General features: G+C 42.2%; 1 protein-coding gene across 1 annotated transcript; it reads right to left on the bottom strand.

Annotated features, from left to right (window-relative positions):
* Positions 1–4,217: 4,217 nt before the first annotated feature.
* On the bottom strand, positions 4,218–18,740 carry LOC113892849 (retinol dehydrogenase 16-like). Its single transcript, XM_027542275.1, has 3 exons — positions 18,559–18,740; positions 10,983–11,314; positions 4,218–4,909 (listed from the first exon to the last, which is right to left on the bottom strand). Exons 2-3 carry the CDS (start codon positions 11,293–11,295, stop codon positions 4,680–4,682), a joined length of 543 nt encoding a protein of 180 aa, XP_027398076.1. The 5' UTR covers positions 11,296–11,314; positions 18,559–18,740; the 3' UTR covers positions 4,218–4,679.
* Positions 18,741–23,959: the final 5,219 nt, after the last annotated feature.

Raw genomic sequence — 23,959 nt, 5'->3', positions numbered from 1 at the left:
TCTTAACATATGATGATTTATTTATGATGGTTTGATTTGTTGGTCACCTCATTTTAGAATTATCCTTATTGAAAATAATGTCAGAACAGTGATGACAAATTTTCCTCTGTAACTGTCCATTTGATTCGGACCAGGTCTGTGCAGTCAAAGATAGCAGAAATCAGTATTCTCTCATTTGTAAAGCAGAATAATTCTGACAGGATGAATGTATTATGCAGATAGCAAGTTCCCATGTCTCCAAACATAGCAATAATTCCAACACAGATATAATTTTCTCTTTGAAATACCTAAGATTCTGCCGGGTAGGACATCAAATGATAATTTTTCAATGTGAAAAATGTATGATTTTATCACTACAAGAATAGAAATGTTGGCATAGCATGAGAGTTCTATTTATCCATTTAGGCAACCATGAGACTTGGAGTCAGGAGACCTGTCCTGTGCTTAGCTGGAGATTCTCAGAACTAAGAGAAGTGAGCCATTCTCAGTTTGAGTTTTCACACAACTAAGCGGGGATAATAAGAGGTTACCTATCTCATAGCATTATCCCCCATGAGCTAAGTATTTTTCAATGTAGATATGGTATGATGAGTCCAAAGCATCATATAATTAGATATTGCTAAGAGAGTCCCAGGTGGCTCAGTGGTAAAGAATCTGCCAGCCAATGCAGGAGCCCCAGGAGATGCAGGTTCAATCCCTAGATTGGGAAGATCCCCTGGAAAGGGAAATGGCAACCCAATCCAGTATTCTTGCCTGGAGAATCCCATGGACAGAGGAGCCTGGTGGGCTACAGTCCACAGGATCACAAAGAGTCGGACACAACTGAGTGACCAAGCATGAAGAGAGACACAAGGACAAATGGTTAGTTTTAGAATATTTGAAGCATAACTTGCAAGAATATCCTCCAAAGGCAGAAAGAAGGATCCGTCTCAAAGCACCTTGAGTCTCTCCGAACTCTTGAAACAGACATATGGGACAATATTATTCTCATTTAAGAGAAGCAAACTCAGAGCAATACCTTTGCCCAGAGTTACACAGTCAGAAATAGCAGAGTTAGGATCCGACCTTGGCCCTTTTTGATTCCCAAGGCCAGTTTCCCTACCCTCAACTTACTATCCCCAAAGCTAAGTGGGGAAGGGAGCAGAACTGAGAGGAATTTGGTGAGGGGAGGAGAGTGAGGTTGATCTGGGGCAAAGTAGGGGTCAAAAAACAAGCCAAGGACTAGAGGAACACTTTCACAGAGTCATGCAGGTGACCACTGACAGAGAATCTGGGCAGAGGTAGTTGTGTGTATATGTGTGTGTTAGTCACTCAGTCATGTCCGACTCTTTGCAATCCCATGGACTGTAGTCCGCCAGGCTCCTCTGTCCATGGGATTTTCCAGGCAAGAATAGTGGAGTAGGTTTCCATTTCCTTCTCCAGGGGATCTTCCCAATCCAGAGATCGAACCCAGGTCTCCCACATTACAGGCAGATTCTTTACCATTTGAGCTACAAGGGAAGCCCAGACAGAGGTAGTTAAGTCTGAGTATTTCAAAAGTTAACAAGAAGAGGACTAAATTATTTAATCCATTGATTTATTTGATAAACTAATTTAATCTTCAGAAAAGTAAGATTTTTTTAAAAACTGCTGGAAAGAAAATAATTTATATCTAAAATAGAAAACCACCAATAATGTGAGACTCTCAAGTTAGTAGCTATGACCATGCCCACACCTCTTACACCAGGTTAAGAGACCCGATAGCCCTTTGAACTTTGAAAATTCTCTCGGTAGAGTCATCCCACACTGGAGTGATCCAGCTAGAAAGTGAGTGCCACAAGGCAGGGACCTTGTTTTGTATATGGATGAATCTTTAGCACCCAGAACTGTGCCTGGAATATTAGAGGTATGCACCAAGTATTTTTTGAAAGAATCTGAAAATTTATGAACTAAAATATGGCATCATCTCTGAGGACCCATTGGAGCAGAGAGCTGCATGTTCCTCTGGTTCATTCTCCTTTCAAGAAGAAAATCTGATGACTGCTCCCCATCTAGAATCAAGTGTTTAGATTGAACTCACAGACTACAAAGCATTTTAGTGCCTGATCACCTATAAAATATGACAAAGGATAAAGTCTGCCACAGGTGTTGGTAAATAAGACAGAGCAAAAGTGAAGCATTTGCTGTTCCAGTCAATAGAGTAGCAGATACGAGGGTGAACAGCAGTCAGGTTGTGCTCCATGAAGCTGGCGACGGGGCTTAGATTCTCCTCTCCTTTAGCAATGAGGCCATGAAAATACTGGCAATCTGTTACAGAGGGGGGGCGGGGGAAATTAGAACTGTGGTAACACATTAACTTGAAAAGAAACAGGAGAAAATACAAGGTAACAAGCAATGTTGGAGGAGTGGGGGGAGTACAGGACAGGAAGAGAGTGGTCTTGTTTTCCAGGTCTGAGGCTGGGTGGGTGGTAGCTGCTGGAGGGCTGTGCAAGAGGGTGCAGGATGCAGGGCTCAGGGCACAAGCTCTGCAGTTGTGCTGTCCAGCACTGCAGCCAGAGCCACATGTGGCAACTGAGCATAAGAAATGTGGTCAATCTGATTGATATGCACAATAAATGTAAAATTTCACATTGGGTTGCAAAGACTTAGTACAAAGAAAGAATGTAAAATATCTCAGTCGTAATTTTTTTATATTGATTTGTTGAAATGACAGTATTCTGGATAGAGTCTGTTCTGAACTAAATTCACCTGTCTGTTGTTTTTCTTTAATGTGGCTGTTAGAAAAATTAAAAATGCATATGTGGCTTACAGTTGTGGCTAGCATTGTATTTCTATTGGGCTAAAGTTGTCTAGAGCAATATTATATGTGTGTGTGTGTATATATATATGTGTGTGTGTGTGTGTAATGCACACATATATGTGTTTGTGTGTGTGCTCAGTCACTCAGTCATGTCCAAATATTGAAGGATTCAATTCATTACTCTGCCACTGACTTGCAGAGTAATCTTGGGAAATGACTCAATATTTCAGGCTTCAGCTTTCTTATCTGTAAATGAGGGATAACACCAGAACTTTCCTTCCAGGGTTATGAGAACTGACAGAGTTAATTCTTCCATAGTACCTGGCACAGAGCTTTCATATACTGAGCAGGTGTTGGGGCTCAGGGGAAACCTGACAGCCTGAGTGAAGCAGGAGGGACAGCAGCAAGTGAGCTGGGCCTCCTGCTATACACAGCAAGGACTTGGGAAGTTAATAACTCTGCCATCCCCGCTCTGGGGGAATAGAGGAAGAACTTACAGTCTTCAAAGTACTTCTGTCCATAGCTCTCTTTCACCTCTGGGGACACTTGACTCCAGATCCCCTCAAGAATATCCTGCATATTGTCAGGGAAAATGGATGTTTTGTACTTTCCAGGTACTATGAGAACAACACGAATGCCAAAATGACTGAGGTCCCTTCTGAAACACAAGGTGAGAGAGCGCTAACCAAGGAAACGATACTGGTGTCTGACCTTATCAATCCCACCCCTTCTTAAGCAAAGAATGCCCAAGGCAGAATGTTTCAAGAAAGGCATTTGGGTCAGGGAAGAATATGAAAGAGTACACTCAAGCATCTTGGGAAGATATTCAAGTAAAATGAGAAGGGCCAACACCCATAGATTGCTTTCTGAAAAGCTTCAGATCTGGGCTTTGATGCTGCCTCTTGCTGCCCATCTCACACCACTCTCTTACAGACACTCCCTCCTCTGTGACAGCTCCCTGAACCCCTGAGCCTCTTCCTCCTTACCTACTGCTCAGGTTAGAACTCAGTGTCTTTGTGAAGCCTTCCTTGACCTCTGCCCCAGGGAAAGGTAAGTCACCCCCTTGTCGGTGCCTCTATGCACCAGCACATACTCATGTTCATATTTGCTGTATGCCCACTCCAGAGATTTTCACCCACAGAACTGAGTTCAGATCCTGGCTCAACTTCACACTTGACCATAGAGAATCATCGTGTCTTATGCATGAGTTTTCTGTGAGGAGTGAATAGAATGCTTGGCCCAGAGCTTTCCCTTTAACCCACCAAGGTTCAGTCTTTCCTTATGAGAACCGTCAGTCAGGTTTAGTGACTTAAGGTACTTAATGAACAAGGCAAATAATTTTTTAGTGACAGACTCTTATCATTTACATATGAAGTATACATTACATACATAATATTCATTTATATTTTATACATATATATGTCTTACAGAAATATATTAAATTTGTTTGAAACACATAGAAATCTTTTTTTTTTTTTTTTCTGGGCGGCCGCAGGCGGCGCTTGATGCGGCGCGCTCTGGACGCCCGAGGCGCGGCGCGGACTGCGAGGATCCGGCGGCGGAGCGGGGCTCAGGCGCGCGGGGCGGAGGAGCGCTCTCCCGAGCCGCACCAGTCGGCCCCCTCCCGCCTAGGTTCTCCGCCCGCGCCTGCCAACACATAGAAATCTTATAGGAGTGGCAATTAAGACCAAATAAATCCTAATACATTTTTCACATTCCCTAATGTACTACCTTATATTGTGAAAAGATTTAGACATTCCATTTCCAAAGTTTTTCATTTTAGTTGCCATCTATATATCAGGAACCCAGGCTCACCGTTCACAAATACACTCCCAGCCACAGTCAAGTCTTCCTCAGAGGTTGAGCCTTACCTCAGACTGTCGGATAAAGCTTCTACCCTCTACTTAGAAATGCAGTAGCCACCGCCAAACAGGGATACTCTCCTAGCTGGACTAGAAACATTGACTACTCTTCCCCTGGTCTTTCTGATCAGGGGAGGAAAGCTCAGTGTCACCTCGATGAGGCCAATCAAGTTCACATTCAAGATCTTGGAGAAGTCATCTTTAGTCTGCCATTCATTCGGGGCAGCAGGCAGGAGGATGCCAGCATTGTTCACCAAACCCCAGAGGCCTGGGGTAGAAACAAAAGGTATTAGTTAGAGACAGAAAACCCATTTATGAATCATTTCAGTGTTCAAGCCACATTCTCTTGAGGAAGATAAACAATAAATCCAATAGACTGGAAAATTATAAAGTATGTTTTAGTGTGCATGGGAAGTCACTTCAGTTTTGTCCAACTCTGTGTGGCCCTATGGACTGTAGCCCGCCAGGCTCCTCTATCCAGGGGATTCTCCAGGCAAGATTATTGAAGTGTGTTGCCATGCCCTCCTCCAAGGGATCTTCCTGACCCAGGGATCGAACTGCATTTGGTCTCCTCCATTGCAGTCAGATTCTTTAGCACTAGCACCACCAGGGCAATGGCACCCCACTCCAGTACTCTTGCCTGGAAAATCCCATGGATGGAGGAGCCTGGTGGGCTGCAGTCCATGGGGTCACTAGGAGTCAGACCCGACTGAGCAACTTCACTTTCACTTTTCACTTTCATGCATTGGAGACGGAAATGGCCACCCACTCCAGTGTTCTTGCCTGGAGAATCCCAGGGACAGGGGAGCCTGGTCGGCTGCCGTCTATGGGGTCACACAGAGTCGGATACGACTGAAGCGACTGAGCAGCAGCAGCAGCAGCAGCACCACCTGGGAAGCCTGATAGAGTATGTTAGTAGTGTTAGTTGCTCAGTCGAGTCCAACTCTTTGCAATTCCATGGACTGAGCCCACCAGGCTCCTTTGTTCATGGGATTCTCCAGACAAGAATACTGGAGTGGATTGCCATTCCCTTCTCCAGGGGATCTTCCTGACCCAGGGATCGAACCTTGGTCTCCTGCATTGCAGGCAGATTCTTTACCGTTTGAGCTACAGAGAAGACCTAAAGTATGTTCTTGCTGCTGCTGCTAAGTCACTTCAGTCATGTCCAACTCTGTGTGACCCTATAGACAGCAGCCCACCAGACTCCCCCGTTCCTGGGATTCTCCAGGCAAGAACACTGGAGTGGGTTGCCATTTCCTTCTTCAATGCATCAAAGTAAAAAGTGAAAGTGAAGTTGCTCAGTCATATCTTGGCGACTGCATGAACTGCAGCCCACCAGGCTCCTCCATCCATGGGATTTTCCAGGCAAGAGTACTGGAGTGGGTTGCCATTGCCTTCTCCGAGTATGTTAGATGGTGGTAAATAGTAATGGACTTAAAAAGCTGGTGAGCAGGACTGGGTGGGCTGGTGAGGACTGTTTGTCACCATACTGAGTGAGGTGGTTGGGACAAGCTTCCTAGTAAAATAGAGAACTGAGCAAGTTCTATTTTACGGAAGAAAAATGGGTCAAAGGACCATCTGGAGCTTAGATAGGTTTAAGTGAAAAAAACAGCTGCAATAAATACTGCCAGGCAGGAGGATGCCTAGGGCAGGCTGTGCTGGTACAGATAATGGTAGATGGGTAGAGGAGATAGGAAGAGTCTGGGGAAATTCTCTGCCAATTGCTTTAGTTTTTCTCAGTTAAGTAGGTCATCAGCCCAGAGCAAGGGTAGGAGGGAATGAGTTGTGGGTATGAAGAGAGGAAAAGTTTGAAATGGTTGTTTGGAAATTAGGAGAATGAATGGAGTATAACCATATACAACAGCAATAGCATAAAAGCTCACTAGAGGGTTGTGATCATGAATTTTTCTACAAGGACAGGCATGGGGCAGTGAGAGATGGTATTACCCAGGCTTGTGGTTTTACCAAGTACTACTAAGAGAGAAAAGGGGATGAGAGAGTGTCAGGCATATGCAATGGGGTGATCACAGTAACAGATCATGGAATGAAGACAGGTAATATCAAGGGATGAGGATTTGCGAAAAATATTTGGATCAATGGATTGCAGGTCCTGCTGGGCCTGAAAATTTGGGATCTGGGGGAGAGCTGCAGTGAGCTGGAAAGAGTAGAGGTGGTTGTTTTAAGAATGGGATGCAAAAAAAAAAAAAAGCAAAAAAAAAAAAAATGGGATGCAACTAAGATGTCTCAGGCTCTAGGAAAGTAATGAGCCCAGCAGGCCTCAGCCCCATTGCCCTGTCTTTGCTTTGAAAATCTTGCAGAGCTCAGTAAACAACAGGACTAAAAATTACTTATTTTGTATATCATTAAGCTTTGTATGCAATATCCTGAAGCGGTATGTTCTCATGACTCAGTTATTAACTCTCACACTCTCCCATACCTGAGATGATAGTACACTTCCCTTCCTTTTAAAAAACAATGGAAATGTGAGTGACCAACAGAGAGTGAAATCAAAGATAATCTTAACTCCTTTCCAATTTATCTTGAACCCTGTACAACCTTGAAGTGAAGTGGCTCAGTCGTGTCCTACTCTTTGCGACCCCATGGACTGTAGCCTACCAGGTTCCTCCATCCATGGAATTTTCCAGGCAAGAACACTGGAGTGGATTGCCATTTCCTTCTCCAGGAGATCTTTCCAACCCAGAGATAGAACCTAGGTCTCCCGCATTGCAAGCAGACACTTTACCATCTGAGCCACCAGAGAAGCCAAACTCAAATATTAATTTTTAACCAATATTAATTTTAATATTTAATTAAAATATTAATTTTTAACCAACAAATTACTGTACTGTCCCCATGACTTTTGATACATCCTGGTGTTTTCACACACACTGACCAAGAATTGCCAATGTTGGGCAATGTTCAGAGTAAACTTACCCAGGTGGCAGGGTCCTGGCAACAGGACGGTAACTCAGAGAGAACAGATTGGAACTTACAAAAATAAACAAAGGGAAAGGTCTTAAATTTCGTGTTCCTTCATGTGTGTATGTGCTAAGCCGCTTCACCCCACAGACCATAGCCTGCCAGGCTCTTCTGTCCATGGGATTCTCCAGGCAAGAATGCTGGAGTGGGTTGCCATGCCCTCCTCCAGGGCATCTTCTCAACCCAGGGATCAAACCCACATCTCTTACATCTCCTGCGTTGGCAGGCAGGTTCTTTACCACTATCACCACCTGGGAAACCCCTTAACATTTCTTTCATTGTCTCACAATTCCTGGTCTTCTCTCCACCACTCTCATAACCCAAAAAGACTGAAAGGAAGAGAATATACACTCTTGTATTGTGAAAATGGTCTTTAAGTAATGATTCCCCAATATCAGTATTACTTTTTTTAAACAATATTACTTTCTTTCCTTTATTCATTTTTTAGAACTTTGCAGAAGATGGGGATATGAATAGAAAAGAAGTGACATCTTCCACAATTTATGTCCTTGGCTCAAAATCCCAACAGAGGCCATTCTCCACTTCAGTGATCCCATTCTCAAAAAGCAGAGAATACCTTCTGTATCGTACAGGGAGCTCAGAGCAGGGCTCTGTGATGACCCAGATGGTGGCATGGGGGAAGGGGGTGAGGGAGAGGTCCAAGAGAGAGGGAATATATGTATGCTTATAGCTGATTCATTTTTTTGTACAGCAGAAACCAACACAACATTGTAAAGCAAGTATATCTCATTTTTTTTTAAAGGGAAGAGAGTGAGGGATCTGTGCTGGGGTGTTTACTGATTCTTATGTGCCAATGTCATCCAGTATCATAGGAGACTGTATGTGTAAATAATATATATTCAAATAGTTAAGACATCAATCATTCTCTCAAGAAATTTAAAATTGCTTGCAATAAAAGTTGTATTGGAAAAAGGGACTACACTGATAATCAGTACAACCAAGATTAAATTCCAAAAAAGTCAGAAAAGTATGCGTAACTAGATTTAGAGAGAAGCCTTCAGCCAGGGGTGGCCTTTAAAGGAGAGGCTCCAATTCAGAGATGCAGGATGAATAAAACTGTGACCACAGGAAGCCATTGGCATCAGCAGTCCCCAAATGCATCAGATTTAGCTGCTTAAGGAGGAGGCTTATTTCTGGAGCATTGAGGGTGTGAGGTTTTGAGGCTTCAACCTTTCATAACATATAGAGACTTATCTCTGAAAGGGCCAAACCCCCTTTTCATTTTTCTCTCATTACTACAGGAGAGGGAGAGAAAAACAAAACTTCAAAGGAGACATGCGTCCTGGGGCTCAAGGAATTTAAGGGTGTTTTGAAAATACTTGAGGCAATACAAAGTCCTTATTCACTCCAAGATCTTGAAATAATGTGACCAAATAGAACACTTTGTGAAATAAATGATTACAAAATACATGTCAACCTAATTAATGGTTCATTGTTCTGTAAACAATTTAAGAGTTCAAGTTTCTCACATTTCTCACATTGTGTGTTTGTGATAATAGCTACAGAGTCACAGACAATCACCAATTAAAATAAATTATAGTCAGTTGTGATAGTTTTATTTCTAGCACTAGTTTGTTTTCAAATAAAGCTTTATTTTAAAATTTACTTTTTAACTAAGAGAAAATCTTTTCTGTATGTAGGTGTGGATGCATTTCCATGCCTTTGATCTGCTGTGCAGTGCAGGGCCTCTACAGTGACCAGCTGGACGTTCAGCCTGAAGCAAGGCAATATCTCATCCTCTTTTATTTGGCCTCAGTAGCTATGTAGCTCAAACAAAAATTTAGTAAGTTTTTGTGTCATGAATTTAAACTAGAAAGTCATGCTGTTTTCAGTAATTGTGAACAAGCATTTTGCCAAAGTGCCAAAAGAAGACATTTAAACAGCAACCCCCGCCCCCCAAAAATGGTCCCAGAGCCTTTTACAAAAATAAGGATAAAGTGTCCTCCACCTGTGCCAACTACTGGAACATTTGCAGCTGAGAGGACCACACAGCATGGACAGAGGGAATTAATTCTCAATTTCCTTTCAGCACTGGTAGCAGAAGGGCTATGCAAGGAAGAAACATGCAGAACTTGAGAGAAAGCAGCAGTTCCTTCAAGCTTCCCAGGTAGGGCTAGTGGTAAAGAATCCGCCTGCCAATGCAGCAGATGCAGGAGATGTGGGTTTGATCCCTGGAATGGGAAGATCCCCTGGAGAAGGAAATGGCAACCCACTGCAGTATTCTTGCCTGGAAAATCCCATGGACAGAGGAGCCTGTCAGGCTTCAGTGCATTGGGTCAGACACGACCTAGTGACTGAGCAACAGCAGTTCCTTCATGTTGAGCGCAGCACGGGCAGTGGGACAGTCAATGTGCCTTTCCTTGGTTTCAGCCTCTCTTTCAGGGATTCCCTGTATTCAGAGTTCTTGCCCAGGATGCACATGGTTCAAGGCCAGGTGAGTGCAAGAAAGGGAGAAGAACCAACACCTACAGCTATTAGTCTGCGGAATGCTCACTCAGCCGAAGGACATACCACTTTCAGATCCCAAATGGTCGGCCCTGGATTTTCTTCTAGAAAATTGAGAAATCTGGCTGCTCCCTTGCCAAAGGGAAGGCACCTATTTAGCCTCACAGGAAGCCCTCTCTGCTGCTTGCCTGGGCTGTCTGAGAAACTCATGCCAGGACTGATAAGAGAGGACAGTACACACAGATTTTGCCTGGGTCTTGGTGACAGGAGTTTGGGTATACCTTGATCTCAATTATTTTCTCAAGATCGACTCATCATAAATTCACTGTCAGCACTGACTGAACAATAAAGACATTTCCAGAACCCTCCCTGAATACAGTAGGTTTTTCTGATTCTCAACATTTGCTACCTTTGAAAAAGACAGATTTATACTGTTCTCAAGAAAAGACATGTAAAATTATATACGAGCAGCATAATGGCAGCCTGCTCATGGCAGAGTTAACATTTTTACTCTGGATTTTCAGAGGATACCATGCATGCAAATTACGGTTTCTGCACCACAGTCACCTCTTTCTTTCCCCTCATTGCCTTTCTAGCCTTCATTCTATCTTCCCTACCTATACATACTCTTACATATTAAATCTGTTTCCTCACTGCTTTACCTTCCACTCTGATACACATATATTCCATACAACCTGACTTTTTTAGGCCAGTCCCAAGTATGTTCACTTACTCCATGAATGCTAATGTATTTTTGAGTCTTCGTGTAATAAAACATGTCCCAAATATATCCCTACCCTGAGCCCCAAGACTTTTCACCTGGCATGGTTTTTGCTAATTCTAAAACACTGAAGACAAAGCAGCCTATCCAATGGACAGACTTCCCCTGGCCATACCTCTGTCCCCGACATCTTCCTTTACCCACTCGGTGGCCTCAGCGATGCTCTCTGTCTTGGTGACGTCCAGGATCACCGTCTGCAGCCTGTCTGACATCTGGTTCCTCAGCTGCTCGGCCCCCTGCTCTGTCAGACACGCAGCCAAAACCATCAAGCCTCGTAGGTCCAGCTGCCTGGCCAGGAGGTTCCCAAAGCCTGAGTCACAGCCCGTGATGAAGACAAACTTGTCCCGGAGGTGGCTCACCACCTGCCTCTCCCGGTACCAGCGCAGGAGGTAGTACAGGCCCATGAGGACCACCAGGTACAGCCACATGGCAGAAACCTGTCCTTCCCTTTAAGAAAAAAGAAAATTCTTCCAGACTCAAACAGGTTAGGGTTATGTTTGCCTGCTTTTTTATTGTTTTCTAGTTTACCCTTAATCTACTCAATTAAGTTAATGACGCCTATAAAGATTAACTTTTGATATAATAATTCTGAAAGTTGGTTATTTAAGAGGCTTTTGAGGAATGTATTTGAAAATAGGAAAGCAGGATGATTCTATCAGATTTAGGAATTAATATGAAACTCCTATTCTGGTCATGCTGTTAAAAAGGAGTATTTGACAAAAATTTAGATGCATTGATATTAGGTAAAGAAAGGAGATAATGAGTCAGTTGGCAACTTCAAGCATTCAGAAATAGATACAGCTTGATTCTTCAAAATTGAATTTGTTAAAATTAAAAGTGTTGCTAGATATGCAGATATGGTTTTTCCTTCTTTGTTCTCTCCTCTTTTAAATAAACAAACAAAAAAAATACATTTAAGCAACTTTATAGAATAAAGATCATAATTATAATTAATTTAATCTTAATTTTATCTGATATTTAATGTTCAATTCAAAAATATTAATTTATTTTAATATCCCTATTATGTAAAGACAGTGAAGGAGAAAGATAAATAAGTAAATATACATATTTAAGATCAAGAAAGGAAACTCAAGAAATACACAAAAACTATTGTAAAAACACTAAGAAGTGATAACTAGATGTTGGGAGGACAGCAGGATAAATAGGTAAAATGTAGACAATTTTTAGGACAGTGAAACTATTCCAGATGATACTGTAATGGTGGGCATGATCTCAGACAGTCAACAACGAGCAGTCCTGAAAAGAGTTCTTTGTTCCCTGCCTGGAAGTTGAACCGGGGTAGCCTGGATGAGGCAATGGCACCCCACTCCAGTACTCTTGCCTGGAAAATCCCATGGACGGAGGAGTCTGGAAGGCTGCAGTCCATGGGGTTGCTGAGGGTTGGACACAACTGAGCAACTTCACTTTCACTTTTCCCTTTCATGCATTAGAGAAGGAAATGGCAACCCACTCCAGTGTTCTTGCCTGGAGAATCCCAGGGATGAGCGAGCCTGGTGGGCTGCCGTCTGTGGGGTCGCACAGAGTTGGACACAACTGAAGTGACTTAGCAGTAGCAGCAGCCTGGATGAAAACTGGGAACCCTAGCCACTAGACCACCAGAGGCTAGAAGCCAGACGCACATTTTTCCCGGCTCTTACCCCCATGGAAAGCAAGGATGTTTCAAGGAGGTAAAAACTGTAAAAATAGATACAAAGTTTATTTTTGGAGACACAGCGTTACTTGTGGGAGAGCATACAGAGAAACTGTTTAAGACAGAAGCAAGGCAGAAATTACACACCCAAAGAAAAAGAGTGGGGGTGTCCTGTCTAATGAGGAGTAGCCCAGTAAAGAGGTGACTTAAATCACTTATATAGGATAATCTTTCCTGGTCTTTGTTCTCCTTTGGCCAATTATCTTGTTTTCTTTTCACACCTGATTGGTTCTAGGACCCTCTGCAACATTCCAGCACAACTATTTGCTAAGATGGATTCCACCACAGAGGCCTGTGGGGGTATGTCCACACTAATTCTGGGTGGTACCCCCTCCCTTTTTGACCCCCAAGGAGCCTTCCTGCACGTGTGCAGACAGTGAAGTTTTTCTTGACCTCAGGAGGGGTCATCTTATTTCTTTACTTCAGCAGAGCTCAGCTTCTACCACTAGCTTTGTTCTTGGAGTGTTAGGGTTTTAAAAAAAAGCTTCAGTTCTACTCCACTTGACAAACACTACCTGTGCAGCCCACAGGCCCATCTATCTCCTACCGCAGATACCTGTCATTAATCACTTGTCAAAAATCACAGAAGGTATGACAAGAAGAGTGAATCCAGTGTAAACTTAGACTACAGGTGATAATGATGTGTCCATGTAGGTTCATCAATTGTAAAAAATATATTATTCTGATGTGGGACATTTCATAGTGAGAGAGGCTATCATATGTGGGGTCAGAGTGTGTATGGGAACTCTATACTTTCTATTCAATTCTGCTGTGAGTCTAAAACTTCTCTAAATATTAAGTCAAAAGAGATAGAAAGATAAAAACCATGACATGTACCAAGATCAAGGAGGAAAGATAGATTATATCTGGCTGGAGAAATGAAAGCTATGAGTAACTTCCAAAGGGCTGAGACTCTCCCAGAGTAACTTTAATTGATATTTCTCTTATAAAACTCATATTCATGTACCCTACTGTCTTCTTGACATCTCTATTACACAGAATCACAGGTTCATAAAAATGTTAACCTATAAAATATACAATACAACACTCAAATAGAAATAATATATCAGATTTAACATCTTGAAAGAGAACTATTATTCATCTCCCTGCCCCAAATTACTTTCTTCTTAAATCTTTCTTATTTTAATAAATAGCATCTCTCCACCCAGTTACACAAACCAGAAACTTGAGAGTCATTCTTAACCCTTCTTGCTCCCTCAGGCTCCATGTACAATCCAGATGTTGATTATATGTACCTTTTTTAAAAATTGGAGTATAGTTGCTTTACAATGTTGTGTTAGTTTCTGCAGAACAGTGAAAAAGCTGTCAGTTCAGTTCAGTTCAGTCGCTCAGTCGTGTCCGACTCTTTGCGACCCCATGAATTGCAGGATGCCAGGCCTCCCTGTCCATCACCAACTCCTGGAGTTCACTGAGACTCACGACCATCGAGTCAGTGATGCCATCCAGCCACCTCATCCTCTGTCGTCCCCTTCTCCTCCTGCCCCCAATCCCTCCCAGCATCAGTCTTTTTCAATGAGTCAACTCTTTGCATGAGGTGGCCAAAATACTGGAGTTTCAGCTTTAGCATTCCTTCCAAAGAAATCCCAGGGCTGATCTCCTTCAGAATGGACTGATTGGATCTCCTTGCAGTCCAAGGGACTCTCAAGAGTCTTCTCCAACACCACAGTTCAAAAGCATCAATTCTTTGGCGCTCAGCTTTCTTCACAGTCCAACTCTCACATCCATACATGACCACTGGAAAAACCATAGCCTTGACTAGACAGACCTTTGTTGGCAAAGTAATGTCTCTGCTTTTCAATATGCTATCTAGGTTGGTCATAACTTTCCTTCCAAGGAGTAAGCGTCTTTTAATTTCATGGCTGCACTCACCATCTGCAGTGATTTTGGAGCCCAGAAAAATAAAGTCTGACACTGTTTTCACTGTTTCCCCATCTGTTTCCCACGAAGTGATGGGACCAGATGCCATGATCTTCGTTTTCTGAATGTTGAGCTTTAAGCCAACTTTTTCACTCTCCTCTTTCACTTTCATCAAAAGGCTTTTTAGTTCCTCTTCATTTTCTGCCATAAGGGTGGTGTCATCTGCATATCTGAGGTTATTGATATTTCTCCCAGCAATCTTGATTCCAGCTTGTGCTTCTTCCAGCCCAGCGTTTCTCATGATGTACTCTGCATATAAGTTAAATAAGCAGGGTGACAATATACAGCCTTGATGTACTCCTTTTCCTATTTGGAACCGTCTGTTGTTTCATGTCCAGTTCTAACTGTTGCTTCCTGACCTGCATATAGGTTTCTCAAGAGGCACGTCAGGTGGTCTGGTATTCCCATCTCTTTCAGAATTTTCCACAGTTTATTGTGATCCACACAAAGGCTTTGGCATAGTTAATAAAGCAGAAATAAATGTTTTTCTGGAACTCTCTTGCTTTTTCCATGATCCAGCGGATGTTGGCACTTTGGTTTCTGGTTCCTCTGCCTTTTCTAAAACCAGCTTGAGCAACTGGAAGTTCACAGTTCACGTATTGCTGAAGCCTGCCTTGGAGAATTTTGAGCATTACTTTACTAGCATGTGAGATGAGTGCAATTGTGTGGTAGTTTGAGCATTCTTTGGCATTGCCTTTCTTTGGGATTGGAATGAAAACTGACCTTTTCCAGTCCTGTGGCCACTGCTGAGTTTTCCAAGTTTGCTGGCATGTTGAGTGCAGCACTTTCACAGCATCATCTTTCAGGATTTGAAGTAGCTCCACTGGAATTCCATCACCTCCACTAGCTTTGTTCCTAGTGATGCTTTCTAAGGCCCACTTGACTTCATATTCCAGGATGTGTGGCTCTAAGTGAGTGATCACAGCATTGTGATTATCTGGGTCGTGAAGATCTTTTTTTGTACAGTTCTTCTGTGTATTCTTGCCACCTCTTCTTAATATCTTCTGCTTCTGTTAGAGCCATACCATTTCTGTCCTTTATCGAGCCCATCTTTGCATGAAATATTCCCTTGGTATCTCTCATTTTCTTGAAGAGATCTCTAGTCTTTTCCATTCTGTTGTTTTCCTCTATTTCTTTGCATTGATCCCTGAGGAAGGCTTTCTTATCTCTCCTTGCTATTCTTTGGAACTCTGCATTCAGATGCTTATATCTTTCTTTTTCTCCTTTGCTTTTCACTTCTCTTCTTTTCACAGCTATTTGTAAGGCCACCTCAGACAGCCATTTTGCTTTTTTGCATTTCTTTTCCATGGGGATGGTCTTGATCCCTGTCTCCTGTACAATGTCATGAACCTCCGTCCATAGGTTATCAGGCACTATATCTACCAGATCTAGTCCCTTAAATCTATTTCTCACTTCCACTGTATAATCATAAGGGATTTGATTTAGGTCGTACCTGAATGGGCTAGTGGTTTTCCCTACTTTCTTCAATTTCAGTCTGAATTTGGCAATAAGGAGTTCATGATCTGAGCCACAGTCAGCTCCCAGTCTTGTTTTTGCTGACTGTATAGAGCTTCTCCATCTTTGGCTGCAAAGAATATAATCAATCTGATTTCAGTGTTGACCATCTGGTGATGTCCTTGTGTAGCGTCTTCTCTTGTGTTGTTGGAAGAGGGTGTTTGCTATGACCAGTGTGTTCTCTTGGCAAAACTCTATTAGCCTTTGCCCTGCTTCATTCTGTACTCCAAGGCCAAATTTGCCTGTTACTCCAGGTGTTTCTTGACTTCCTAATTTTGCATTCCAGTCCCCCATAATGAAAAGGACATATTTTTTGGGTGTTAGTTCTAAAAGGTCTTGTAGGTCTTCATAGAACTGTTCAACTTCAGCTTCTTCAGCATTACTGTTTGGGGCATAGGCTTGGATTACTGTGATATTGAACAGTTTACTTTGGAAACGAACAGAGATCATTCTGTCATTTTTGAGATTGCATCCAAGTACTGCATTTTGGACTCTTTTGTTGACCATGATGGCTACTCCATTTCTTCTAATGGATTCCTGCCTTTGCTATACACACATTGTAACACAATAATGTAAATCAACAATGATTTTTGTAAGTCAACATTGTAAGTCCACAATGATTTGACTTTAAAAATGAATAACAAAATAAAATAATATTTAAGTTTTTATTGAAGTATAGTTGATTTGCACTGCAGTGCCATCTCTGCTGTATAGCAAAGTAACTATTATACACATATAGACATTCTTTATTTAATATTCTTTTGGTTTATAACAGGATATGGATATAGATGTCTGTGCTAAACAGTAGAAACTTGTTGTTTATCCATCCTATATATAGTCATTTACATCTCCTAATCCCACACTCATACTTCTTCCGTCCCCTACCTGCTTCCTCCTAGGTAAGCAGAAGCCTGTTCTCTATGTCTACAGTCTGTTTCTGTTTTATAGATAGGTTCATTTGTGCCATATTTCACATTCCACATGTAAGTGATATCATATTGTGTTTGTCTTTTTTTTTTCTGATTTACTTCATTTAGTATTAAAACCTCTAGTTGTATCCATGTTGCTGTAAATGGCATTATTTCATTCTTTTTTGTGGCTGAGTAGTATTCCATTGTATGCTGCTGCTAAGTCGCTTCAGTCATGTCCGGCTCTGTGCGACCCCATAGACGGCAGCCCACCAGGCTCCCCAATCTCTGGGATTTTCCAGGCAAGAACACTGGAGTAGGTTGCCATTTCCTTTTCCAATGCATGAAAGTGAAAAGTGAAAGTAAAGTCGCTCAGTCATGTCCGACTCTTCGAGACCCCATGGACTGCAGCCTGCCAGCCTCCTCCGCCCATGGGATTTTCCAGGCAAGAGTACTGGAGTGGGTCGCCATTGCCTTCTCCATTCCATTGTATAATAATATTTAAAAATAATATAATTCCTTTAAGAAAAAAGTGGAGAAGGGTGGGGTAAAGTATTAAAGAAAGTCAAAGAGAGCATAGCTGAGATTAAATTGAATAGGAACATGAAAATTACTGCAGAGCTGGGATCTGGACTGGTGACCAACCCCCACATTGACCAGATGTCAGATTTCACAATGACTCTTCTTGTGTAGTTATTCTCTGGTTTTTTATTCCACTGTTTTTTTGGTCTCATTTTGCCTGCCTGACTCCATCCCCCAAATGGGCATTGCTCAGGGTCAAAAGGGAACTTTCCAATTAGAAAGAGTTCCCCTCACCAGGAACAGAAGAGCAGGGTAAGAAACCAGCTTCCTCAGTCTATTGGGGTACTGCACAAATATCCCATGTTTGTTTCAACCCACCCAAACCAAAAAAGCTGATATGTATAGAAATATCTAGGAACAAAGAAGAAAAGCAAGGGCTACCAATAGCAGCCACACAGCAGGAGCAATCGTGGTCCACAGTGACCTGCTCTCCAGCAGATTTCACCACAGTCACCCTGGAGATTACACAAGTTTTCACCCTGGACTCTGTGCCACCCCTTGACCCAGCACTCCAGAGTGCCCCCACCGGCAGGTAAAAGTCTTCCCTTACTGAAGTCAGCCCACAAAGTCTGAAAGAGGGAACTGCTTCTTCAAATGCACAGACATCTGCACAAGGCTACAGGGATCACAAAGAATCAGGGAAACATGACTCTACCAAAAGATTACAGTAAACCTCTCATAACTGGCCCTGAAGAAATGAAGATACTGGAACTGCCCAACAAAAGTTCAAAATAATAGATCTAAAAGATGCTCACATTGCTACAAGAGAACACAGATAATTTAATGATATCAGAAAAACAGTACAAGAACAAAATGAAAAGTTCAAAAAAGAGAGAGAGAAAAAAAAAAAAAGAACCAAACAGAAATATTGGAGGTAGAGAACAGAATGATTGAACAAAATAATTTGATAGACAATTCCAGCAGCAGACTTAATCAAGCAGAAGAAAGAATAGATGAGCCTGAAGATGGATGAATTGAAATTATCCAGAGAAGTAGAAAGAAAATTAGGCTTTAAGCTCTGAATCAGCCTCACTCACCAGTGGGCAGACAACAGCCCCAGAACAATTGTAGCCACTCACACCCAACCAGCCCACTCACAAGCAGACCCTGGGAGTGGCTGAACCCCAGCTTCACACACCAGTGTGTGAACATCAGCCCCAGTACAACCACAGCCTTGTAGCCTGTGGGCCCAACTCACCCACCAGCAGACCAACACAAGTTTTGGGAACCCCAGACCTTGCAGCCAAATGTATCAGGAACTGGCCCCACCCACCAGTGATTCGACACCAGCTCTGGGACCTCTTGACCCTGAAGCCAGACACCAGGAGATGGCTCTGCCTGCCAGTGGGCTTGCACAAGCACCAGGACCTGGTGGAAGGCACCAGCCCTGGGATCTCCTGAACCCAACCCCACCCACCGGTGAGCCAGGTAGTGACAGGACCCCCTGGGGTTCCTCGCCAGCTGCCTTGTGACCCAAATCATTAACAAGCAGCCAGCAATCTCTGCACAAGGCAGAGCCTAGCAACCAATCAGACCAGGGGCCAGCCAACCCTACCAGATTGCCCAAAGTAGTCACCCACCACAACAGAAGGACCCATGCGGTCCACTTAAGGGGAACTCTGAGAGCATATACCTCTGGGGACAAGAAGAAAATATGCTGCTGGGATACACAGGACATCTTCTGCAAAAAAGCCATATCTCCAAGGCAGGGAAATATAATCAGATATAATACATGAAAACAGATATTAATACATGAAATAAAAAATGGCAAATTAGGCAAAAATGAGGCAATAGCAGAATATTAACAAATTAAGAAACAAAATAAAATCCCAGAGGAAGAAGATCTAAGTGAAGTGGAGATAGGTAATCTACCCAAGACAGGGCTCAAAGCAGTGATCATTATCAAAGTGGGGCTTCACTGGTGGCCCAGTGGTTAAGAATCTGCCTTCCATTGCAAAGGATGCAGATTCTAACCCTAGTTGGGGAACTAAAATCCCATATGCTGTGGGGCAACTAAGTTTGTGCACTGCAACTAGAAAGCTTGCATGCCACAACTAGAGAAGCCTGCTTACCACAATGAGAAGCCCACAAGCCACAACTAGAGGAAGCCCTTGGGCTGCAACAAAGAGCCTGTGTGCCACAACAGAGACCCAGCACAGTCAAAAAAATGATTCTTTTAAGGAAAATAGACATTGGAGTGGAGTGGACAATGGCACCCCACTCTAGTACTCTTGCCTGGAAAATCCCATGGGCGGAGGAGGCTGGTAGGCTGCAGTCCATGGGATCATTAAGAGTCGGACACGACTGAGGGACTTCACTTTCACTTTTCGCTTTCATGCACTGGAGAAGGAAATGGCAACCCACTCCAGTGTTTTTGCCTGTGAATCCCAGGGATGGGAGAGCCTGGTGGGCTGCTGTCTATGGGGTTGCATAGAGTTGGACACGACTGAAACAACTTAGCAGCAGCAGCAGCAGACATTGGAGACCATCTGCGGCATTGTGTATTATCAAAGGTTTGGCAACAAATTTTCAAGAAGCCTGACCCAGATATCTTGGGAAAATTGTCTCATCAGATGTCATCTGCTTCAATTCCAGGAAATCTTTACTTTTAGGTTAACAGATGATATAGAGGTCCAGTCAAGGTTCAGTCCTTTCTTTAAGTGTATCACATGAATCCGGGAGTCTATTCCTTGGGGTTCGGCGGCACAGGTGTTGCTTAGCAGTACCTGATAGGGACCTCTCCAACAAGGTTGAAAGGAGTTATTCTGAAGGTATCTTTTGCAAAAGGTGAAATCTCCAATTTCCAACTTGTGATACTTAAGGTCTTCATCTCCTGAGAGTCCACTGTGAAAAGCCTGCTTTACCAAAACATGGTTATTTTTCATAGAAACATTTAGGCCTCTGCAATACTGGAATATCTCCTTTTATTGGTTGTGGGTCAAAATAAGTAGGAGCAAACTGTGTTAGGTGTCCTGTACTATCTCAAAGGATGAGAGTTTATGAGTTCCAAAAGAGGCAGATGCAAGATATAAAACGACCAACGTCAATGCTTTTGGCCAACGTTTTTGGAGAGTCTCTACAAATTTTGCCAAATGAGTTTTAATAATGCAACTGGTGCATTCAACTAAGCCAGCCAATTGAAGATGGTGATCACAGTAAAGGTGTAAAACTGACCAAACAGTGCAAACTTGCCCAAGTATCTGGCCAGTAAAATGGGTTCCTTGATCACTATGTAGTTTGAGAGGAGTTCCCCAGGTAGGGATAATGGTTTCCAAATGGAATTTAGTCACAGAAGAGGCAGAAGCCTGCTTGCAAAAGAAGGCTTCAGTCTAGTGTGAAAACATACAGATAATGACTAAAACTATTTATATCCACTAGACATGGGAAGTTGTAAGAAATCCATCTGCCAGACCTCGATGCTCCATTAGGCAGTTTAAAATGTCAGAGAGGAGGCCAAGCCAAGTGGGTACCCAATTCTACCCACCAGCAGGCTGTCACAAGCCCCAGGACACACTTGGGCCCAGCCCCACCTACCAACCTGCCCACAGTTGTCACCTTGTCACAACAGAAAGGTCCATGCAGCCAACATAGGGACAGTCTTAGAGAATATAGCTCTGATGACCAGAGGAGAGTGTACTGCTGGGCCCCAAGGGCATCTCCTCCATAAGGCCACTTCTCCAAGATTGGGAAATGTAGCCAACCTACCTATTATTAATAGGTATTAATCCATAGAAATAAAAACAGAGAATTAGTCAAAATGAGGATGCAGAGGAAGATATTTCAAATGAAAGAACAAGACAAAACCCCAGAAGAACTAAGCAAAGTGGAGACAAGCAATCTACCCAGTAAAGAATTCAAGGTAATGATCATAAATATGCTCAACAAACTTGGAACAAGAATGGACGAACACAGTGAGAAGTTTAACAGAGTTAGAAAATATACAGAAGAACCAAACAGAGCTGAAGGGTACAATAATTAAGTTTAAAATACACTAGAAGGAGTCAACAGTAGATAATACAGACAAATGAATTGGTGAATTTGAATAGAATAGTAGAAATCACCAAAACTGAACAGAAAATATATTTACTATCAACGTAAATACGGGCAGCTTTGTCCTGGGCTAAAGTGCAAGCCTATGTAAGAGCGTATAATTTAGACAGTTGGGCCAGAGTTGACGTCAGATAAAGATACTATCTTAACAACATCAAAAGAAGTTGCAGTAGCATACTTAGCACAGCATTTGCATCATCACCTTTTAAGTAAGAGCCATCAGTGAACCATAAGAAGTCAGTGTTACCTAAAGGTATTTCCTGTAGATCATCACAGGAGTCAGAAGATGATCTGTCAGCATTAAGAAACTGTGATGGACTTTGTTGGTACTGAAGGGAAAAAGAGCCAAAGGGGATGAAAGCATATAAAACTTCCAGCTGAAAATACATAAGTCACAGGGATATATTATACAGCATGCCAATTCTATTAACACTGTATTGCATAGTGAAAGTTGCTAAAAGAGTAAACCTTTAACGTTCTCATGACAAGAGAAACAAATTCTGTAACTGTGTATGGGGATGGATGTTAACCAGATTTATCGTGGTGATCATGTCACAATATAAACAAATATGAAATCATTACATTGTACACCTAAAACTAATCTAATGTATAATATATACATTATAATGTATAATCTAAGGTATAATGTCAATTATATCTAAATTTTTAAAAAAGAATAACATGTATAAAATGAGTTCTGCTGAAATATGGACATGGAGGTATTTTTAATCCTTCCCTGAGAATCATTTAAATTTATATAATTTTTATTAAAATAATATAAAAAATGAGTAGCAAGGTTAAGATTACCACAATATAAAAGACTAACGTGAGGGGCAGTTAACAAAAAGACTTCATAAGAGTTGAGGTGAGGAGGAAGAGCTAAGATGGCAGAGGAGTAGGACGGGGAGAACACTTTCTCCCCCACAAATTCATCAAAAGAACATTCAAATGCCAAGCAAATTCCACAAAAAACTTCTGAATGCTGGCGGAGGACATCAGGCACCCAGAAAAGCAACCCAAGTCTTTGAAAGAAGAGACACTTTTTTTTTCTTTAACTCAAACTTCATATATACATTTTTTATAATTTTTTTGACCTTGTTTTTTTTTTCTTCTTTTCTTTAACATTGTATTTTTGAAATTCCAAACTCTACTCTAGATTTCTAATTTTAGCTTTTTGGTATTTGTTATCAATTTTGTACCTATAGCTTTTTAAATACTTTCTGTGACTTTTTTTTTCCTCTGTTTTTTTCTCTTCTTCTTTTATATAACATTGTATATCTGAAATTACAAACTCTACCCTAGATTTTTAATGTATGCTTTTTGGTATTTGTTATCAATTTTGTACCTGTATTTTCTTTATAATTTTTGCAACTTTGTTTGTTTTTGTTTGTTTGTTTTTCTCTCTTTCTTTTCCTTCTTCTTTTCTTTAACATCGTATTTTTGAAATTCCAAACTCTACTCTAGATTTTTAATTTTTGCTTTTATGTATTTGTTACCAATTCTGTACCTTTAAGAACCCAATCTTCAGTACCCATTTTTCACTAGATTACTGGCTTGACTGCTCTCTCTCCCTTTGGACTCTCCTTTTTCTCCACCAGGTCGCCTGTGTCTCCTCCCTAACCCCTCTCTACTCTACCCAACTCTGTGAATTTCTGTGTGTTCCAGACGGTGGAGAACACTTAAGGAACTGATTACTGGCTGGATCTGTCTCCTTCCTTTTCATTCTCCCCTTTTATCCTCCTGGCCACCTCTGTCTCCTTCCTCCTTCTTCTCTTCTCTGTATAACTCCGTGAACATCTCTGAGCGGTCTAGTTGTGGAGTGCACATAAGGAAGTGATTACTGGCTAGCCCACTGTCTCCTCTATTGATTCCACCTCATCTCATTCAGGTCACCTCTAACTCCCTCCTCCCTCTTCTCTTCTCCATGTAATGCTGTGAACCTCTCTGGGTGACCCTCACGGTAGAGAAACTTTTCATCTTTAACACAGATGTTTTATCAATGGTGCTGTATAGAAGGAGAAGTTTTGAAACTACTGTAAAAATAAGACCGATAACTGGAAGCAGGAGGCTTAAGTCCAAACCCTGACTCCAGGGAACTCCTGACTCCAAGGAACATTAATGGACCGGAGCTCATCAAACGCCTCGATACCGACACTGAAACCAAGGGCCACACAAGGGCCAACAAGTTCCAGGGCAAGACATACCAAGAAAATTCTCCAGCAACGAAGGAACACAGCCCTGAGCTCCAAGATACAGGCTGCCCAAAGTCACCCCAAAACCATAGACATCTCATAACACATTACTGGACACTTCATTGCACTCCAGAGAGAAGAAATACAGCTCCACCCACCAGAACACCGACACAAGCTTCCCTAACCAAGAAACCTT

Source organism: Bos indicus x Bos taurus, chromosome 5, assembly GCF_003369695.1.
Source record: "Bos indicus x Bos taurus breed Angus x Brahman F1 hybrid chromosome 5, Bos_hybrid_MaternalHap_v2.0, whole genome shotgun sequence".
Lineage (NCBI taxonomy): Eukaryota > Metazoa > Chordata > Mammalia > Artiodactyla > Bovidae > Bos > Bos indicus x Bos taurus.
Note: the sequence above shows the minus strand (reverse complement) of the source record. Positions and strands in the feature narration are given on the sequence as shown.